A 21,231-nucleotide genomic window follows, 5' to 3' on the forward strand; every position below is an offset into this window, starting at 1 on the left:
AATGTCCTTTTTATGCCACGTGTTTTCCACACGTAGCTTCACCAAGCCCTTTGCCACATCTCATGTGACACGATTTCTAGTTCACAAAACACATCTAGTTATTCCACTCCAAATGACATCCAGCTGTCTATGTTTCTCTTGAAGAGTGTTGTCTAAGGCGGGTGTGACCAAACCAAAGAGCAGAGAGCTCAGCAGCCTCATCTAGATCCTCTGCTCTCTCAGTGGAGCCCAATGTTGAACTGGCACTGGGGACAGCCATCCTATATTATAACTCTACATTGCTCTCACTGAGCTTATGTTCCATTCAAATTCCTAAGTTTTGTGTTTTAAATTAGTTTCAAATTCTTGCAGCTCCTAAGTCCGCCTCCCTACAGAATGCTGAACTCAAGATTTCCAGAGAGCATTTACAGGATGATAGAATACTGTTTGAACCATTTCTCTCACTGACAAAGTCTTACGCACTGACTGCGTCAGAATAGAAATAGGAGTCATCCTGGATCACATCAGAATCTAACAATGTACAGTTGGCCATACATATCCACAGATTCAACCAACACGGATCAAAGATCTTCGAAAAAAATCCAGAAAGCTCCACAAAGAAAAATCTAAACTTGCCACATGCTACCAATAATCTATATAGCATTCACATGTTATTAGGTATTACAAGTAATCTAGAGATGATTTAAAGTATATAAGAGGACATGCGTAGGTTATACACAAATTCTATGCCATTTTATATAAGGGACTCGAGCAGCCACAGATTTTGGTATCCACAGGGGTCCTGAAACCAATCCCCCACAAATACAGAGGGACAGTGGTATATATGGTATCACTCATACAAAACTTATAAAGGAGATTATGCACAAAAATGCACAGAAAAGAGGGAAATAAAAATTCAAAGTTTTAGAAAGAAATATCCTCTCTGTATCCCCGAACCTAATCTACTGCAAAGGTAATTCAAAACTTTATGTGCACAATAGAATAGCATCTCCCCAGGTGTAGTTCAAGAAACATCAGTTCTACGGGATGTTAACAGATATTATGGGAGAAATGAGAAATATCGAAATAAAAAAAAAAAAAAAGTAAGACTTTTCAGGGCCTTAAATTTGCAAATGTGAATTGTGACATCTCAGACCTAATAAAACATCAAAATTATCTCAAAGGGTTACTAAAAATAACAAATTCCTGGATTTCACCCTGAAGATCCTGATTTACTAGGTCCAGGAGAGGCTCAGGAATTTGTCCTTTGAACAAGTGTCTCAGGTGATACTGAAGCTGCCAGCCAAGGAACCATTTAGGAGAACCACTCTAATTTGACCATGGACATGTGATGATAGCAGTTTTCTAAGGTACATATTGTCAGAAATAATATGGTAGATTCAGTACTACTTTTGGCTATCTAGAAAATGAAAGCACCACAGAGGTCTTTTTTTTAACAAAAAATTACTCTGAATGGACAGGAATCTGGAGTTTAGCTTTATTTTTACCCCAAATCTCATCTAAGAAAAACATAACCATCTTTTTCAAATAAGATGCCTAAACATCCCACATGTGTCTGCTTCTCTAATTCCACGTTAAAAATGTATTTTACATGGTAAAGAAAAAAAGCTTTGGCAAGGGCAACATTTATCCTGGAAACAGAAACAACGTAGAACAATTACCCCGTGGATTAAGGAAGATGGGTCAGATTGATGGCAAAGTTTTAAGAGAACAAGTTTTGAGTAAGTGAGGTGCTAAGTTTGTGATCAATTTTCTCCAAGAGTAAATAACTACAGGTCCCCCCTAGTCACCCTCACATTTATTTGTCATGAAAGTCACTGGAAAAAAATCAAATTATTACTATTTGTCTCCTTTTACTTAAAAATGTACTCTAACATCTCACCCTGACAGAGACTGTTATTTGGGGAAACAAACATTAGGACTGGAAGCACTTATGAATACAAACTCAAGCAAAGAACAACTGAAATTTGACAACACATAAAAATGTCACACTACTTTCACAACAAAACTTCTTTGCTCTTCCAAAAACAATATATAGCTCCAAAGACACACGCATATGTCCACTTACAAATGCAGCACACACAATCATTCTGGGAACAGCCAGCTACTATACATTGTGCATCAACTGAGTAGTGCAATTCATCTCAATTATTATAGCACAAATAATACTTGCCCTCCCTTTCTCATTAATATGCTCTCAAGGGATGGCTTTCTAAAAAGAAAAATATAAATTCATAAGAATTTCAGAATTCCAAGATAAAATAGCAACAGTCATATACATAGCTGCAATAAAAGACATTTTTATAAAAAGACTAAACATATGGATTTTTCTTAGTAAAATATAAGCAAGTTTCTTTTTCATTTAAAGGTACCTGCAAAATGTGACTTCCCAAATGTGCTTCAAATACTTCAATGGCCAGTGCACTGGGGCTTCTCCTTCGCTGTGCACCTATAACTTAAAAGAAAAAGAAAAGAAAAGAAAGAAAGAAAAAAAAATTAAGTTGGGGCTCTGATTTACACCTTCAGCTTCATTTCTCTGTAACTGTATCACTAGACAGCTACTATATCAAAGAGATCTGAGAGAAACACAACCCCGTGTTAACTCTGGTTCTGAGTTGCTTGAGCAAAATCAGAGCCTAGGGTGAATTTCCATCTCAGAATATCAACTTCTACAAACATTAAAAATCATATCCAGACTTAAAACAATTTTCTTTTCCTTTTTGAACTATTTTTCCTACACTGGAGCAAAAAAACAAAACAAATATGAATGTTCGCACTCTTTTAAAATAAATTGGTAAACTGTTTTTCTTAAAATTTAGCTATTGTTATTTTTAAAGCATATACGTATTGCCTTTTCCTCCCAGAGAAACCTGAATGTTTAATATCCTCTAGGCTAGAAAAAAGCAAACAGGACTTTTTAAATGTTCTAATGCAATAACTTTATCATAATTTAATAAGCACAACATGTCGGCTAAGAGAGTCTCATTAATGACTGTTTGCACTAGTGTTAAGTGTCTCAGGATGGCTGGATTTCATATTTACTGAATATTCACATGTAACTATTCCTACAGGACCTACAGGGAGCCCAGGTGGATGCTTGCCCAGCATGTGTCCTGCAGGTCTGTGACTGTTTTCTTATCTGTATTCTTCTGTTCTCCTACTAACTTATAGTTTGTCTTTCTCTTCCTGGCATACCCTACATGTGCTGTCTGCAGGCACATACACCCGAAGGGCCTCCCAACCCCTAACAAAAGAGCTTAATGCATGATATTTGGGGATCCAAAATTGAGGGCCTTCTCTTTACAATTTTTTTTTTTGGAATGGGATCACAATTTGCTTTTGAATCTGTTCTGGCTCTTTTCCCTGTTTCAAAAAGTTCTCAAACATAAAAATCAATTTGCTTTCCAGTAATTTATGAACAAAAATATTCTGAACTTTTCCATATTTCCAACAAGTACATTCTTTATGTCTTCCTGCTTTTCTTAAAAAATTGTATGACAAACCTCTATTCTCTCAAACCTAGACACTATAAATTGAAAATAAAATCAAATCCCCTACTTTCTTACTTCTCAAAACACTTTCAGCTAGTTGACAAGAAAATTCCAGCAAAATGCTGCTGGGATAATTCTGCTTCGTTTCAGTTACTAAGTCAGTCAGTTGGATCCATAGCTTAGTAGGGATTATAATATAAATGTACTTATGATTATTGTGCTGTGCAAAATAGGCAGTTTACCCCTGCAATTGAAAGCTAATGTCTGCCAGGTCTGAAAGGCACTTTGAAAATAGCATGAGTGGTAAGTATCATTATCACTAGCAAGAAGAAATAAAAGGGGCATTATTTTCAATGGGAAAATTTATAAAATATAATTGAAGAGTGATTATTATCAAAGAATATTCCAGTTGGAAGGGATCTTAAAGATCTCAATTCCAAATTCTTCATTTGCTTCAGAAGCAAAACACACAACTAATATTCTTAAAATAGAAAAATCAGTTTTCTATCCTAAGACTAATCATTACTGTAAGCACAGACATATGATTTTTAAATTTTTAATCTAAGATGTACTTAAGACAGTACTACTGGGTGTGTGGCATTTCTGATTAATTTCCTATTCTAACATGCACATTACTCCCTTCAAAACTCCTTTGGCATTTTTGATAATGCAGCTGTCTTGCTGAATACTGTTTTCAGTTTCTAGAGTGTTAATTGCACATTATGGTAGCTTGGTGTGAATGATCCCACATGAATAAAATCTGCAGTTCTTTTTTTTTTTGTTAAGATTGTTGTGGGGAGGGGAGCTCTGGGGAGGCAGAAGGGGGGTGTTGAAAAACTTCAAAAGTGTCCACTCTGTTTTTGAGGCAGTAATTAGGATCCAGAAAGCTCCTTATTAATAGTTCATAATTTGGGGGCATTTCAGGACTTCCAATTATGAAGTTCAAAATAAACCATTGTACCTCACAGAAGAAATGGGTTGATCTTAGAGAACACAGACTATTCTCCAAAGAACTGGATTAAGAGTGGGGCAAGAGAGCAACAGCCACCAACCTACAGAGGACCCTAAAACATCACAGGAAAGGAAGGGAACATGTTTATTTACTAGAAGGCCCAAGAAGCATGCTCCAGTAACAACTGCCCTCTAGAAGCATGGAAACAGGTGACTACAGTGGGGTCCTGCAGGGGTTATTTAAGCCTGTCCATTGATGGCCTTTCTTTTCCTGCCTTTCCTCAACTTAGGGCTCAGCTGTTCTCTAAGTAAATGTTGCAAATGCATAAATAATTAGGAATTTTATTTTAAAAGCTCCTTAGTCAGCCTGGGGATCCCACATGCCTTCATCAGCTCTTCTATCCATGAGTCCTTCCTGCATAGTTATTTTTCTTTGTTCTTCAGACCCTCTAGAAATCTGAGTGTGCATCCTAGTACATGCTAGCATAACATACAAGCATCTTGTAAGTGGTTTCATGCGTTTCTCTTCAATGGCATTTTTATGGCACTGGAACTTCTCTTGATTTATATGTTTTGCACTTATGCAGGTGATATGGGGCCGTAATGACAGTTCCTAATTTTACAACCAACATAAATATGTTAAACAGGAGTCCATTATGCCTCCAGTAGAAGCCCAGCTCTGACTGTAGCATTATTGGTAACTGAATAGATGTTAAATAATGTACTTTTTATCTTGTACTTTTCATCCTACCACATTTGGTATTTTGAGTATTTAGACAATAATCTGATAACTCAGGAATGATGCAGTTATTTTGTTCCTCTGTGTTAATGTCACTGTGTTTACGGATTATCATTCGTGCTTAAAGAAAAACTAAAGAGGCATTTCCTCAGTGAGGCTCATCATTCTCAGAAAAGTAATACATTGCTTATGAAGCTCTCTCAGATTGTTTTATTTTGGAAGTTGACCGTTTCTAAAACCAGTTGGTAGCCCACACACACTGCGTACTTCTTATTGCTGAATAGGTCAATGCTTTATCTGATCTACAGACACTTCATTCATTTGTCTGTTCAATTAAAAGACACTGCGTTTGAAATTTAAAGAACACTAAATTAACTAAAAAATGCACAGCACATTGCTAAATAAATGGAACACATAATCCCGTTATCTGTGAGGATTATATCTTTTAAGTCACTGACAGTGAGATGTGAGAGTTGTATAAACTGAACAGGTTATATAAACCGTTAAAAGAAAAAAAAATCAAGCTATAGTAATATAGTAATTCAAATTCGATTCAGCATTGACTGAGTAACTATTTGACACTGAAAACTGCTAGCTACTGTAGAGTAACTAGTGTTATAAGACCTAATAAACGTTCCACAAGAAAATTTTAAGCAATTCAAAACAAACCTAGGCCCAGCATATAATTATCAAGACCACAACATGATCATCTCATGTTTTTCAAGGGTTAGAAATAAAACACCTAGAGTTTTAAGAGACTTTAAATGGAAGAGATATATAGGGAGAAAGATTTTTAAAAATCAGCTAAAGAAATTCTGATTGTCTCAGAATTCTAAAATGATATGATGAATCATTAGGATTGTGCCTTTGGCCTTTCTCTCATTAAAAAAGGAAGACAGAAGGAAGCCCCAATCTGAAATATGTATCTGAAAAATTAGTTTTGTCCCTCAACAACGTCAGCAAAAATACTCTAATCTAGACTCTTCCACATAACCTTGTGAGGTAGTCTTTGAGAATTAATTAAGTGCAGTAAAAGACAATTCCTCTTTGGGGAAATGTACCACACACTCCCAGTCATATTCCTAACCAGTGCCTGTCACCTTCGGGGATGCACAAACACCAGGAAGGCTGAGGATTATTGCTCAGTGGGAGTTTGACCTATTCAGCCAAAAGGTCAGCTTGCCACATAAGAACCCATTACAAAACAGAAACAGGACAGCTCAGTGGACACACATAATGAAAGAGGGAAAAGTCACGAGCCCTTCTTGCCTTGTGTCCTGCATTGCCCTTTTCCTCCTAACCCTCCCCACCCCCATTTCCAGAGAAGCTGGCACTGCCCCAGCTCCTCACGAGCACAGCTCACAATGGGAAGGTAAACCACAGGCAGGGAGAGAGAAAGGGGCTCATTATTTCAGGGATCACTTGAAAAAGATATTCAAAGGTAGAGTATGACATAGTGAGGCAGGATTTCCAAGAGATTGTTTTATTTGGAAAAAGTTGTCATTAGCAGATAGGGAAGACCATTTTAGAGCGACTTTCTCATCCAGCTCTCCCTCCATGGGGAGCGGAATGGCAGGATGGGTGAATGTAGCCTTAACATCCTGCAGGTGCTATTTCAAGAGTAAAATCATCCACCGAGTAAAAAGGCAAGCTTTATGGGTACCCTCTGAATCTGTCATCTAAGGGGCAAGGCTCTGTTCCCACACTGAGCTTGGGGGAAGAGAGGACTGAAGGGCATGCTTAATGAAATCCCGACATCACTCCCTGGGCTTTAGCACTTGGGCTAAGCAAAGTCAGGGTCTGGGAAAGAAAGGAGTACAGAATGCTTAATGAGTCTTTCCATGGCTACCAAAGAGAAGAAAAGGGATTTCCTTTGAAGAATGTCAATTAGCCTCCCTCACTGTAGGGCAAATGAAGCCAGGGAGGGTTTTCCCAGGAGCCTTAGAAGTTTATGAGGTATGCAGTTGTGTGTGCGTGTGTGTTTCCCTTTATATAAAATAAACATTTATATGCCTTCATTGACTATGGGACCAATTCTTCATTCTGACACTCATTCTCACAGCTCTGCCTACTGCCCAGATTCACAATTTGTACCCTTTCAACACTAAATTCCTCATTGTTTGTGCATGCCCTAAACATTGGGGGAACTTCAGGTTGGGATGGAGATGATACACTCAAATAACCAGTGTTAGGTACCAGCTTAACCTATACAGCGGCACTAAAACAGAAACTCTATTGTCAAAAGCAGGATATGTGGAGTTTCCACACAATGCATAATGCAAATATCTGAAAACAAAGAATAACAATGCTTTTACAGTGTACTTTCAACCAAGATTAGTTTTTTGCCACTTAAAATACAGGATAACTGAAGACCAGAGAAGAGAAATAGGGACAAGTATTATTAATCCGGCATTTGAATGTTAGATTAACATTAAATGTAAGAAGGAAAACCTCCCATATTCAAAAATAGTACAGTTTGGGTTTATTTTTAAATTCATATCTAGAATATTTTTAAAAATCAAAAAATACATCTTAATAATTCATACCCCAAACCCATTAACACATTATATTAGCCATGTAGACAAAAGAGGTATTTAATCTATTAAAAGAGTTGAAACTCTAAGAAGTCTTATGCTGATTCAAAAAATTCTTTGACTCAACACATTTAAATTTCTCCCACATTTTAAGTATGGATTGAATATATTAGGGAAAAGCATTAAGGGTGATATGACTGTGAGAGTATTAATATTTACAAGTGAATTGCTGAACTTAAGAAGAAGGAACCATGTCTGCTTTTCCCCAAAAAGCCTATCTGTATGGCTTCAACTAGTACAAACTAAGGGCAAACACAACATTCAAACAGATCTGTTTAAACAAGGATGTGTTTATCACGCGCTTCTTATCTTCTGAAGAACTAAGTAGTATTCACATATTTTTGAAAACTTTTCTTTACAAAACTTTTCTCCATCAAAATGGCAAAACTGTCTAAAAGTGAAATAGCACCCAAGTATTACTTTAATAAGTCTTGAAAAGGTTTTTGTACAAATTACAGGGACTTCTTTTTAGTACTGAGTTTCCATTTTAGAGTCATTTGGGGACTTGCCTGGTGGCACAGTGGTTAAGAATCCGCTTGCCAATGCAGGGGACACGGGTTCGAGTCCTGGTCCGGGAATACCCCACATGCCGTGGAGCAACTAAGCCCACGCGCCACAACTACTGAGCCTGCGCTCTAGAGCCTGCGAGCCATAGCTACTGAAGCCCACAAGCCTAGAGCCCGTGCTCCACAACAAGAGAAGCCACTGCAATGAGAAGCCCACGCACCACAACAAGAGTAGCCTGCACTCGCCGCAACTAGAGAAAAGCCCACGCACAGCAACGGAGACCCAATGCAGCCAAAAATAAATAAATAAATTTATTAATTAAAAAAAAAAGTCATTTTGCCCACCTGCCTTGCTTTTCCACTGAAGGAAATGAGACTTACCAAAGCAGTTATTTCTTCATCTGTAGCTGGGGAAAGAGGAATAGCCATTCTCTGACAATCTGGAAGTTACTATAGGAGCTATTATATTTACCTTACACGGGCTACAGAGTAGTTAACATTCTTCTTGAGGGAACCCAAACTTCCCCTTGGCAATGAAATTCTTAAGGCAATGGGTTAAGCTGCTGTTTGGAGTGACAGCACCTGAGGGAATGATGAAGCCCTGACAGTCAACATCTCTGAGAACAGAAACCTCGGGAACATACAGGCATGATCCACAGTCTAGGCTGAAGGTTGGGGAGTGGGGCACATGAGGGGAATCCTCAAGAGGTGCATGGAGGTGTAAGGGCAGGATTGGACTAATAGATGAAGGCATGCTTTATTTCTTGCTACTTCAAAGTAACTGTTGCAAATCCAAACAGGACTTTCTGAAAATGGTACGTAGTAATCATTCCAATTTAACTTTCTTCATCATTTCCATAACAATGGATATAAAAAAACAGTCACTTTTAAAGGACTTGAAGTCCAAACACAATTCCAAGCCTTTTCTGAATATATTTCTTGGCTTCAACAAATTGATGCTACAGGGGTTGCTTTGGATGCAAAGTTTAAAGTTAACTATTTAATTCCCTTTACACAGTGAAGGAAATGAAAATTTCCTCTTTGTATTTACAAAATAAATAAAAGATAAAAAAATAGACCCTGACTAATTCCTGTCTTTGGATTCCAGCAGAGATATGGATATCATGAATTGCACTCCCTCTCCATCTGGGGAAGTTTTAAGAGTGAGGCAGTTATAAAGTGACTCGAGAATGAAGAATGCAGACTAGGAGAAACTTTGAGTGGCAGGGGGTCTTGATTTTTATCTAACGTGAACTCAGCAAGAAGATATCAACGAGTTTATTCTGGCTTCAGGGCTATCGCAGCAAACACGTACTGAACCTCACTACATGGCAGGCACTTTGCTGGGCACTGAGAGCACAAAGATGACCAACACAGAGTCTACTGAGCGAGGCAGTCCTGTGTGATAGAAGGGTCCCGCGGGCCACAGGGAGTGGGCAGTGCAGACACCAGCCCGGGCTCAGAGCCTGAACACGTGCCTGATGTGGGAAGGTGCTCTGTCCCTTCAGTACCATCTGCAAGCTCTAGCTCTGAGCTGCTTCTTTTCTTGTTGTTGCTGTTGTTCTCGTTCCTTTTCTTCCCATGACAACCTTCTACAAATTACCTACTCTGTGTATGTCAGGAAGGAATACCATGGGATCGCATGAATTAAGGGCACCATTCACAGAAAGACAGCAAGCGCATTCTGACCATAGCTATCAAAGGGAAAACTAGAGAGGACGCATCTAACTTGGGATTTGAATGCAGCACTAACCGGGCAAAGTTGGCTACTTGTCCTTTAATTGGTAGAAATGACCTCCTCCAATGATATGCTAGAAATGTTTTTGAGAAGTTTAAATTTTTAATGGGGCTTAGATTTGGTAGGTCCCCGGGGCTGAAAAAAAAGGATTATTATACTTTCATTTTGCAAACTGTCTTAAAAAAGCCTTTCAGTTGAGTGCCGTTGTACAACTGTCACCCCTTCTGACCTCAGTGGCGCACAGACTGTCAGTGGCATGATTCTGCCCAGTAGGAAGGGAGTGGAGATTATCACTGAAGCTGTATGGTGTCAGTCAGCACTCACTGATAAAAGGAAAAAGTCCACAGCTGTTATCTTGATTTTTTTTTTCCAAGTCTGATCCCAAAGCTTCATGTTATGACATTTGTAACATCTGCTACAAATAGTGAGGTAAGTCAGGCGCAACTTTATTACTTCCAGTCTAATGCTCCATCCATCCTCTAGGCTTTCCCAGGCCAGTGATACGACAGGGAGCTGAGAAACACTGGCTCTGCAGGAAGTAGCTTGTGTCTCCGAGGTAGAAAGAAGGCAGCGTCTCTGTCCCTTTCTCCTCCTCCTTCTCCTGTTCACCCATTCATATATTCAACCATATTCACATTCTCTCGCTTGCTAGCTCACTCTTGGACCACATCAATGCTTGGCAGTGTCTTTAGTGACTTTCTGACAAAAGAGTAGTCAACATAAATACTTCCATGAAGTAGTGGGCTGTTGGCCCAAAGGACGAGATGCTGTGATGATAATCGCACCTGCTACTGAAAAGTCACACTGATCCACTTCCAGAGCTCAACTATCTCAGGCCACGGTATTATATCTACTTATCCAAAATTTAGTAAACATTTATAATATCGAAGATATTAATCTCAATGGCCTAGGAGCTAGTGATGTAAGCCCGGTTCCCATTTCCATTTCTGAATGCTTTCTTTATATGTCAGCAGAAGAAAGCTAAAAGCATCCACCCAAAATATGCTGAGCCTCTACTTCTTGCTTGGCACTCTGTCAGTGAATATAAAAATGAAAAGGCACCGTCCTGACTCTCCAGGTGACTGGAATCTAGTGGGAAGACTGATACATAAGCAAACGAACAAAACACAATAAATGTGGGACTCTCGACTCTCAACTCAGGATGGGGGCAGGGAGAGTGGAGGCAGGAAAGGCTTCAGGATAGGGGTACTGCTGGAACTGTGGTGTGAAGGCTGAGGTTACGCAGACAGTGAACTATGACAACCAAGACCCTGGGATCCACTGGTTGGACATAGAGGCAAGAACCATTTCACATTAACATAGCTGCGTGTGCAAGGTTCCAGGCTCACCATCTGGCCACCTCCAGCTTGCTTTTCCTTAAGCTGCAACCCCAATGGATTGTCATATTCCTACAGACACTTGCAGGGCTGGGTACCCCACTACCACATCAACTTCTTGGGGCTCAACACTACAGCTTAATCATGCAGTCACATGATTGCACCCAGGAGAGTCAAATTCCGCTCAGCTCTGTCTGCAAACCCTAACTTTACTGTTCGACCTCCTGCACTGCCTGAGTCAAAGTTCCTGAAGTGCACACCTACACCACAGAAGACAGCTTGGCACTGTGTGAGGCAACCCCATCACCAGATGGACTGTCCTAACACCTTGGAGGTTTTTTTTGTTTTTTGTTGTTTTTAAGAATAACTTTACTTTTTTTATTGAAGTATAGTTGATTTACAATGTTATGCCAATCTCTGCTGTACAGCAAAGTGACTCAGTTATACACATACATACATTTTTAATATTCTTTTCCATTATGGTTTATCACAGGATATTGATATACATTATATCCTGTGCTATACATTAGGACCTTGTTCTTTACCCTTTCTAAATGTGAGAGTTTGCACCTACCAACCCCAAACTCCTGTCCATCCCTCTCCCTCCCCCACTCTCCCACGGCAACCACAAATCTGTTCTCTATGTCTGTGAGTCTGTTTCTGTTTTATAGATCGGTTCATTTGTGGCATATTTTAGATTCCACATATAAGTGATATCACATGGTATTTGTCTTTCTCTTTCTGACTTACTTCACTTAGTATGATAATTTCTGGTTGCATCCATGTTGCTGCAAAGGGCATTATTTCATTTCTTCTTTTATGGTTGACTACTATTCCATTGTATATACGTACCACATATTGTTTATCCATTCATCTGTCGATGGACATTTAGATTGTTTCCATGTTTTGGCTATTGTGAATAGTGCTGCTATGAACATAGGGATGCATGTATCTTTTTTTTTGAATTTTATTTTATTATTGTTTTATACAACAAGTTCTTATTAGTTATCCATTTCATACATATTAGTGTATACATGTCAATCCCAGTCTCCCAATTGATCACACCACCACCACTCCCCCACTGCTTTCCCCCCTTGGTGTCCATACATTTCTTCTCTACATCTGTGCCTCTACTTGTGCCCTGCAAATCGGTTCATCTTTACAATTTTTCTAGATTCCACATATATGCGCTAACATATGATATTCGTTTTTCTCTTTCTGGCTTACTTCACTCTGTATGACAGTCTCTAGGTCCAACCATGTCTCTACAAATGGCCCACTTCCATTGTATATATGTACCACATCTTCTTTATCCATTCATCTGTCAATGGGCATTAGGTTGCTTCCATGACCTGGCTATTGTAAATAGTGGTGCAATGAACATTGGGGTGCATGTGTCTTTTTGAATTATGGTTTTCTCAGGGTATATGCCCAGTAGTGGGATTGCTGGATCATATGGTAGTTCTAGTTTTAGTTTTTTAAGGAACCTCCATACTGTTCTCCATAGTGGCTGTATCAATTTACATTCCCACCAACAGTGCAAGAGGGTTCCCTTTTCCCCACAACCTCTCCAGCATTTGTTGTTTGCAGATTTTCTGATGATGCCTATTCTGACTGGTGTGAGGTAATACCTCACTGTAGTTTTGATCTGCATTTCTCTAATGATTAGTGATGTTGAGCAACTTTTCATGTGCCTCTTGGCCATCTGTATGTCTTCTTTGGAGAAAAGTCTATTTAGGTCTTCTGCCCATTTTTTGATTGGGTTGTTTGTTTTTTTAATATTGCGCTACATGAGCTGTTTATATATTCTGGAGATTAATCCTTTGTCTGTTGATTTGTTGGAAATATTTTCTCCCATGTCTGAGGGTTGTCTTTTCGTATGGTTTATAGTTTCCTTTGCTGTGAAAAAGCTTTTAAGTTTCATTAGGTCCCATTTGTTTATTTTTGTTTTTATTTCCATTACTCTAGGAGGTGGGTCAAAAAAGATCTTGCTGTGATTTATGTCAAAGAGTGTTCTTCCTATGTTTTCCTCTAAGAGTTTTATAGTGTCTGGTCTTACACTGAGGTCTTTAACCCATTTTGAGTTTATTTCTGTGTATGGTGTTAGGAAGTGTTCTAATTTCATTCTTTTACATGTAGTTGTCCAGTTTTCCCAGCATCACTTATTGAAGAGATTGTCTTTTCTCCATTGTATATCCTTGTCCCCTTTGTAATAGATAAGTTGACCATAGGTGCGGGGGTTTATCTTTGGGCTTCCTATCCTGTTCCATTGATCTATATTTCTGTTTTTGTGTCAGTACCACATTGTCTTGATTACTGTAGTTTGTAGTATCATCTGAAGTCAGGGAGTCTGATTCCTCCAGCTCTGTTTTCTTCCCTTAAGATTGCGTTGGCTATTTGGGGTCTTTTGTGGCTCCACACAGATCTTAAGATTTTTTGTTCTAGTTCTGTAAAAAATGCCATTGGTTATTTGATAGGGATTGCATTGAATCTGTAGATTGCTTTGGGTAGTATAGTCATTTTCACAATATTGATTCTTCCAATCCAAGAACATAGTATATCTCTACATCTGTCTGTGTCATCTTGATTTCTTTCATCAGTGTCTTATAGTTTTCTGACTACAGGTCTTTTACCTCCTTAGGTAGGTTTATACCTAGATATTTTACTGTTTTTGTTGCAATGGTGAATGGGATTGTTTCCTTAATTTTTAATAAAGATCTTTCTGATCTTTCTTGTTAGTGTATAGGAGTGCAAGAGTTTTCTGTGTATTAATTTTGTATCCTGCAACTTTACCAACTTTATCGATTAGCTCTAGTAGTTTTCTGGTGGCATCTTTAGGATTCTCTGTGTATAATATCATGTCATCTGCAAACAGTGACAGTTTTACTTCTTCTGTTCCAATTTGTATTCTTTTTATTTATTTCTCTTCTCTAGGACTAGGAAGTGGTTAGGACTTCCAAAACAATGTGGAATAAGAGTGGTGAGAGTGGACATCCTTGTCTTGTTCCTGATCTTAGTGGAAATGCTTTCAGTTTTTCACCATTGAGAATGATGTTGGCTGTGGGTTTGTCATATATGGCCTTTATTATGTCGAGGTAGGTTCCCTCAATGCCCACTTTCTGGAGAGTTTTTATCATAAATGGGTGTTGACTTTTGTCAAAAGCATTTTCTGTATCTATTGTAATGATCATATGGTTTTTCTTCTTTGGTTTGTTAATATGGTGTATCACATTGATTGATTTGCGTATATTGAAGAATCCATTCATCCCTGGGATAAATCCTACTTCACCATGGTGTATGATCCTTTTAACGTGTTGTTGTATTCTGTTTGCTAGTATTTTTTTTTTGAGGATTTTTGCATTTATATTCATGAGTGATACTGGTTTGTAATTTTCTTTTTTTGTAGTATCTTTGTCTGGTTTTGGTATCAGGGTGATGGTAGCCTCGTAGAATGAGTTTGGGAGTATTCCTTCCTCTGCAATTTTTTGGGAGAGTTTGAGAAGGATGGGTGTTAGCTCTTCTCTAAATGTTTGATAGAATTCACATGTGAAGCCATCTGGTCCTGGACTTTTGTTTGTTGGAAGGTTTTTAACCACAGTTTCAATTTCATTACTTGTGATTTGTCTCTTCATATTTTCTATTTCTTCCTGGTTCAGTCTTGGAAGGTTATACATTTCTAAGAATTTGTCCATTTCTTCCAGGTTGTCCATTTTATTGGCATAGAGTTGCTTGTAGCAGTCTCTTATGATGCTTTGTATTTCTGTGGTATCTGTTGTAACTTCTCCATTTTCATTTCTAATTTTTTTGATTTGAATCCTCTCCCTCTTTTTCTTGATGAGTCTAGTTAAAGGTTTATCAATTTTGTTTATGTTCTCAAAGAACCAGCTTTTAGTTTTATTAATCTTTCCTATTGTTTTCTTTGTTTCTATTTCATTTATTTCTGCTCTGATCTTTATGATTTCTTTCCCTCTACTAACGCTGGGTTTTGTTTCTTCTTCTTTCTCTAGTTCCTTTAGGTGTAAGGTTAGATTGTTTACTTGAGATTTTTCTTGTTTCTTGAGTTAGGATTGTATTGCTATAAACTTCCCTCTTAGAATTGCTTTTGCTGCATCCCATAGATTTTGGATTGTCATGTTTTCGTTGTCATTTGTCTCTAGGTATTTTTTGATTTCCTCTCTGATTTCTTTGGTGATCTCTTGGTTATTTAGTAACATATTGTTAAGCCTCCATGTGTTTGTGTTATTTACGTTTTATCCCCTGTAATTTATTTCTAATCTCATAGTGTTGTGGTTGGAAAAGATGCTTGATATGATTTCAATTTTCTTAAAATTACTGAGGCTTAGTTTGTGACCCAAGATGTGATCTATAATGGAGAATGTTCTGTGTGCACTTGAGAAGAAAGTGTAATCTATTGTTTTCAGATGGAATGTCCTATGAATATCAATTAAATCTACCTGGTCTATTGTATTATTTAAAGCTTGTGTTTCCTTATTAATTTTCTGTCTGGATGATCTGTCCATTGGTGTAAGTGAGGTGTTAAAGTCCCCCACTATTATTGTGTTACTGTCGATTTCCTCTTTTATAGCTGTTAGCATTTGCCTTATGTATTGAGGTGCTCCTATGTTGGGTGCATATATATTTATAATTGTTATATCTTCTTCTTGGATTGATCCCTTGATCATTATGTAGTGTCCTTCCTTGTCTCTTGTAACATTCTTTATTTTAAAGTCTATTTTATCTGATACGGGTATTGCTACTCCAGCTTTCTTTTGATTTCCATTTTCATGGAATATCTTTTTCCATCCCCTCACTTCCAGTCTGTATGTGTCCCTAGGTCTGAAGTGGGTCTCTTGTAGATGGCATACATATGGGTCTTGTCTTTGTATCCATTCAGCGAGCCTGTGTCTTTTAAAGCGAGTGTTTAATCCATTCACATTTAAGGTAATTATTGATATGTATGTTCCTATCACCATTTTCTTAATTGTTTTGTGTTTGTTTTTGTAGGTCCTTTTCTTCGCTTGTGTTTCCCACTTAGAGAAGTTCCTTTAGCATTTGTTGTAGAGCTGGTTTGGTGGTGCTGAATTCTCTTAGCTTTTGCTTGTCTGTAAAGGTTCTCATTCCTCCGTCAAATCCAAATGAGATCCTGACCCAGTACAGTAACCTTGGTTGTAGGTTCTTCCCTTTCATCACTTTAAATATAATGTGCCACTCCCTTCTGGCTTGTAGAGTTTATGCTGAGAATTCAGCTGTTGACCTTATGGGAGTTCCTTTGTATGTTATTTGTCAGTTTTCCCTTGTTGCTTTTAATAATTTTTCTTTGTCTTTAATTTTTGTCAGTTTGATTACTATGTGTCTTGGCATGTTTCTCCTTGGGTTTTTCTTGCCTGGGACTCTCTGTGCTCCTGGACTTGTGTGGCTATTTCCTTTCCCGTGTTAGGGAGGTTTTTGACTATAATCTCTTCAAATATTTTCTCGGGTCCTTTCTCTCTCTCTTCTCCTTCTGGGATCCCTATAATGCGAATGTTGGTGCGTTTCATGTTCTCCCAGAGGTCTCTTAGGCTGTCGTCATTTATTTTCATTCTTTATTCTTTATCCTGTTACACAGCCGTGAATTCCACCATTCTGTCTTCCAGGTACTTATCCATTCTTCTGCCTCAGTTATTCTGCTATTGATTCCTTCTAGTGTATTTTTCATTTCAGTTATTGTATTGTTCATCTCTGTTTGTTCTTTAATTCTTCTAGGTGTCTGTTCTTATTTCTTCTAGGTTTTTGTTAAACATTTTTTGCATCTTCTCGATCTTTGCCTCCATTCTTTTTCTGAGGTCTTGGATCATCTTCACTATCATTATTCTGAATTCTTTTTCTGGAAGGTTGCCTATCTCCACTTCACTTAGTTGTTTTTCTGGGGTTTTATCTTGTTCCTTCATCTGGTACATAGTCCTCTGCCTTTTCTTTTTGTCTATCTTTCTGTGAATGTGGTTTTCGTTACACAGGCTGTAGAATTGTAGTTCTTCTTGCTTCTGCCGTCTGTCCTCTGGTGGATGAGCCTATCTAAGAGACTTGTGCAAGCTTTCTGATGGGAGGGACTGGTGGTGGGTAGAGCTGGGTGTTGCTCTGGCGGGCAGAGCTCAGTAAAACTTTAATCCACTTGTCTGCTGATGGGTGGGGCTGAGTTCCCTCCCTGTTGGTTGTCTGGCCTGAGGTGACCAAGCACTAGAGGCTACAGGCTCTTTGGTGGGGCTAATGGCAGGCTCCGGGAGGGCTCACACCAAGAAGCACTTCTCAGAACTTCTGCTGCCAGTGTCCCAGTCCCCACAGTGAGCCAGAGCCACACCCTGCCTCTGCAGGAGACCCCCCCCAACGGTAGGTCTGGTTCAGTTTCCTATGGGGTCACTGCTCCTTCCCCCTATGTCCTGATGTGCACACTACTTTGTGTGTGCCCTCCAAGAGTGGAGTCTCTGTTTCCCCCAGTCCTGTCAAAGTCCTGCAATCAAATCCCACCAGCCTTCAAAGTCTGATTCTCTGGGAATTCCTCCTCCTGTTGTTGGACCGCCAGGTTGGGAAGCCTAGTGTGGGGCTCAGAACCTTCACTCCAGTGGATGGACTTCTGTGGTAGAATTGTCCTCTGGTTTGTGAGTCACCCATCCAGCGGTTATGGGATTTGATTTTATTCTGATTGCCCCCCTCCTACCATCTCATTGCAGCTTCTCCTTTGTCTTTGGATGTGGGGTATCCTTGTTGGTGAGTTCCAGCATCTTCCTGTCAATGACTGTTCAGCAGTTAGTTGTGATTCTGGTGCTCTCACAAGAGGGAGTGAGTGCACGCCCTTCTACTCTGCCATCTTGAACCAATCTCAATCTCCTCACCTCGGTGTTCTGAAAGGGACTGTCCTGACTCAGATCCCTTACTGTAGGCTATCCGATTCCTTCCCAAGATGATCCTTGTCTTCTTCTTGCATGAGTTCAATGGGAGGAATCACATTATTGGGAAATGGTTGCACACAGAGGAAAGGATTTGGGTCCTGGAGTCAGGCCGACCGAGTTTTAAATCCTCCATTTATCTCTATTAGCCAGGTGGTCATGGACAAATTAGGCTCTGTGGACCTCAATGTCTCACTCTGTCAAGAAGAGCTGCTGTGAGGGCACGTGACATCCCCCTGTCCTGTTTTTATTTTCCTCCTAGAACTTATTTGCGTGTTGTCTCTCTTCTCCACTAGCATTGTTCCCTTCCTAAGCTGGAGGAATTGTTTGTGCATTGCTGAAACCCTACCAGTTAGAATAGGGCCCAGAACACAGAAGGTGCACAGTAAATATCTGTGAATAAATGAACACTCTAGAGTTCTAGCCCTTGGGAGTCACTCAGCACATGTCAGCTCTTTCCTCCATGTTATGAAAAGCGGAAACTGAGACAAAGATGACTTTCTAAATCACTATCTTTATCCCAATTTTTATGAAAATACTAGGGTTATTTTGTCCTAAATATTAGGAATATTTAGGAATTATTTCCTAAAATATTAGGAATATTTTGTTCCTCTGTATGTTGTCCCTAGTTTCTGTCTTTCCTGCGGCATGATATAAAATCTACAGTGTCACCACAAACCCTGTGAGCCAACTGCAATCAGGGCCTCAAACCAGTGCAAACATTTCACACATACTTGGGCAAAGAGCCAGCAATTCACTGAGTGTCAGCAACCGCCCACTGAATTTTCTCTTGAAGATTCACTCGTGGCCTACTCTAGCAGTAATAGGCATTCGTTTTAAGATGCTGAACACTTCCAACATAACTTGATTAGGTAAATGTACAGAGCCACCACCACTGGAAACCAAAATCACGTCTTACAACCCCATCATCTTCTCAGACTTCATATAAACAAAAGCCCACACAATTATCAATTTTAACTGAGTGGGAACTAGGTCTTGCTTATGTTAGCAGATCAAGGTCTACATCACCATTGCCATCTGCCTCGTGGGGACCTAGAGAGGCTATGATTTACACAGAGTTAGAAACTAAATAAGAAAAATGAACACTATTTGGAGTTTAGAGATTAGTAAACAAGCTGACAACATTGTCAGACCTAAAATTAAGAACACACACAAGCATATACTTTCACACTCATCACCACCATGAAACATATCAAGGAGAAAAAAACCCCTAATTTGAAGACCTATTATTTAGATTCACAGCTTAGCTCAAGCCTCTCTTTGTCAGAGCTTCTTAACGTGTTTCTTTCTTTGAATAACAGACATGTTTAAGCAAACTGTCTGCCTAAGGCAATATTCAAACACCAAACTTTGCGCATACAATTACAAAAATTCCAGAGAGCCTCTGATACTCATCCACAGACCTCATGTCAAGAATTCTTGCTTTAGACAAGAGCCAGGCATCCACATACATCCTGGACCAGCCTGGCACTTAGTGGGACTGAACAAATGATTCCTTGAATGAATGAGTAAGTAATCAAATGAATACCCAAATGAATGAATGCAAGGAGACTCAGTCAGAGAACACACAACTAAAGCAGACACTTGTATTCTGTGTGGGACTCTGAGTCTGAAAGCAGCAGCCAGTTAGTTGGTTTATTCACAAAAATTGCTTTGTGGAATTATACACTGCTCCTCCCCTTCTAAATGCAGACAGAGGGAGGAAAGGAAAAAGAGATAATGAAGGTTTGCAAATGAAGTGGGTACAACTGTGCAATCAATCAACATTTTCTGAAAAAGAATCTGCATCACTTGCCAAAAATCTGAACTGAAGAACTGAACCAGCATTCTGATGAGAATGGACTTTGCCACTCGCCAGTCATTTTTATTTGCCTTCCAGCTGTCTTCCTTCCCATTTCCAGGAAGCCACTGGTCTCTTCAGTTGAGCAGGTTCAGGCATGGGAATTTATTTTATCATGATCAAATGCATACTCCACGCTTATTCTTTTAATAAACCTTTACTGAGTGTTTGCTCTGTGTCTAGTAATACGCTAGTTGAATGGAATACAATTGTTCCTCTAAATATTCACTGATGGTCTACTAAATGCCAGGCACTCTTCTAGTGCGAGGTCATAGAAGAGCGAACAAAGCAGAAACACATGCCTGCACAGAGCTGACATTCCAGTGGGAAAGTCAAAAACAACAACAGCAGTAATAACGCACATACATCTAAACACGGTAAGCAGCCTGAAGAAAAATAAAGGGGGGTGGGGCAAGAAGGGACAGATATTTCTGTATAATACAGGAAAATCAGGGAAGACCTCTCTAACAATCTATCTGAGTAGAGATACGAATAAGGTGAAGGGGTAATGTGCTGTCCAGGTGAAGGAAAGAGAAAGTATAAAGACCCTGAGATGCGAGAAGCTTATCAGGTTCAGGAAAGGGCAGGGAGCCAGTATCCTCCAGGAACCTAGAGGTTGGGGAGAGGAAAATATAAAGTGTAGTAAAAGAATGGTTTACTTGGAGGGTCTCAGGAAAGGAAGCATCTAACTCCAGTGAAATTCAAAGAGGTAAAAGAGAAGAGGATGTTTGGGCTAGAAATGAGTAGAAATTTTCCAGGCAAACAAGCCAGGGATTAGTGGTTGAGGTAGAGAGAAGGACACATACAATGGCACAAGGCCAGCAGGACATGTGAGTCCCCTACACGTGTGGGGAAAGAAATTTCAGGAGACCTCTATAGGCAAAAAAAAGTCACAACTGGGCTCACGAGCACTGCAGAGGAGTTTGTAGTTTACACACAGAGATTGGGATCCACTTGAAGAGTCTGAGTAGGGGGAGGACTTGAGCACAAGTGTGGGTTGGAGGAAAGATGAATACCTGGCTATTGCATAGTCTAGACAAGAAATGATAATGAGTTAATCCTAGTAAATAAGTTAGAAAGACTAGAGAGGAGTT

At 39.2% G+C, this 21,231-nt stretch overlaps 1 protein-coding gene across 12 annotated transcripts in view; it reads right to left on the reverse strand.

Moving 5' to 3' along the window:
- NPAS3 (neuronal PAS domain protein 3) overlaps window positions 1-21,231 on the reverse strand; it is a gene marked incomplete at both ends in the record, with an annotated part of 867,736 nt that overhangs the window by 438,617 nt on the left and 407,888 nt on the right. For 6 of the 12 annotated variants that reach the window (XM_082647980.1, XM_082647979.1, XM_082647978.1 and 3 more), the window contains one exon: window positions 2,373-2,449. In XM_082647980.1, coding sequence (XP_082504106.1) covers window positions 2,373-2,449 — 77 coding nt within the window. Of the gene's footprint in view, window positions 1-2,372; window positions 2,456-21,231 lie in introns of all 12 variants that reach the window. The other 6 variants (XM_082647981.1, XM_082647977.1, XM_082647976.1 and 3 more) reach the window with 1 other exon arrangement.

The sequence above is a fragment of the Grampus griseus genome, assembly GCF_964374135.1.
Source record: "Grampus griseus genome assembly, chromosome: 2".
In the NCBI taxonomy this organism is placed as follows: domain Eukaryota; kingdom Metazoa; phylum Chordata; class Mammalia; order Artiodactyla; family Delphinidae; genus Grampus; species Grampus griseus.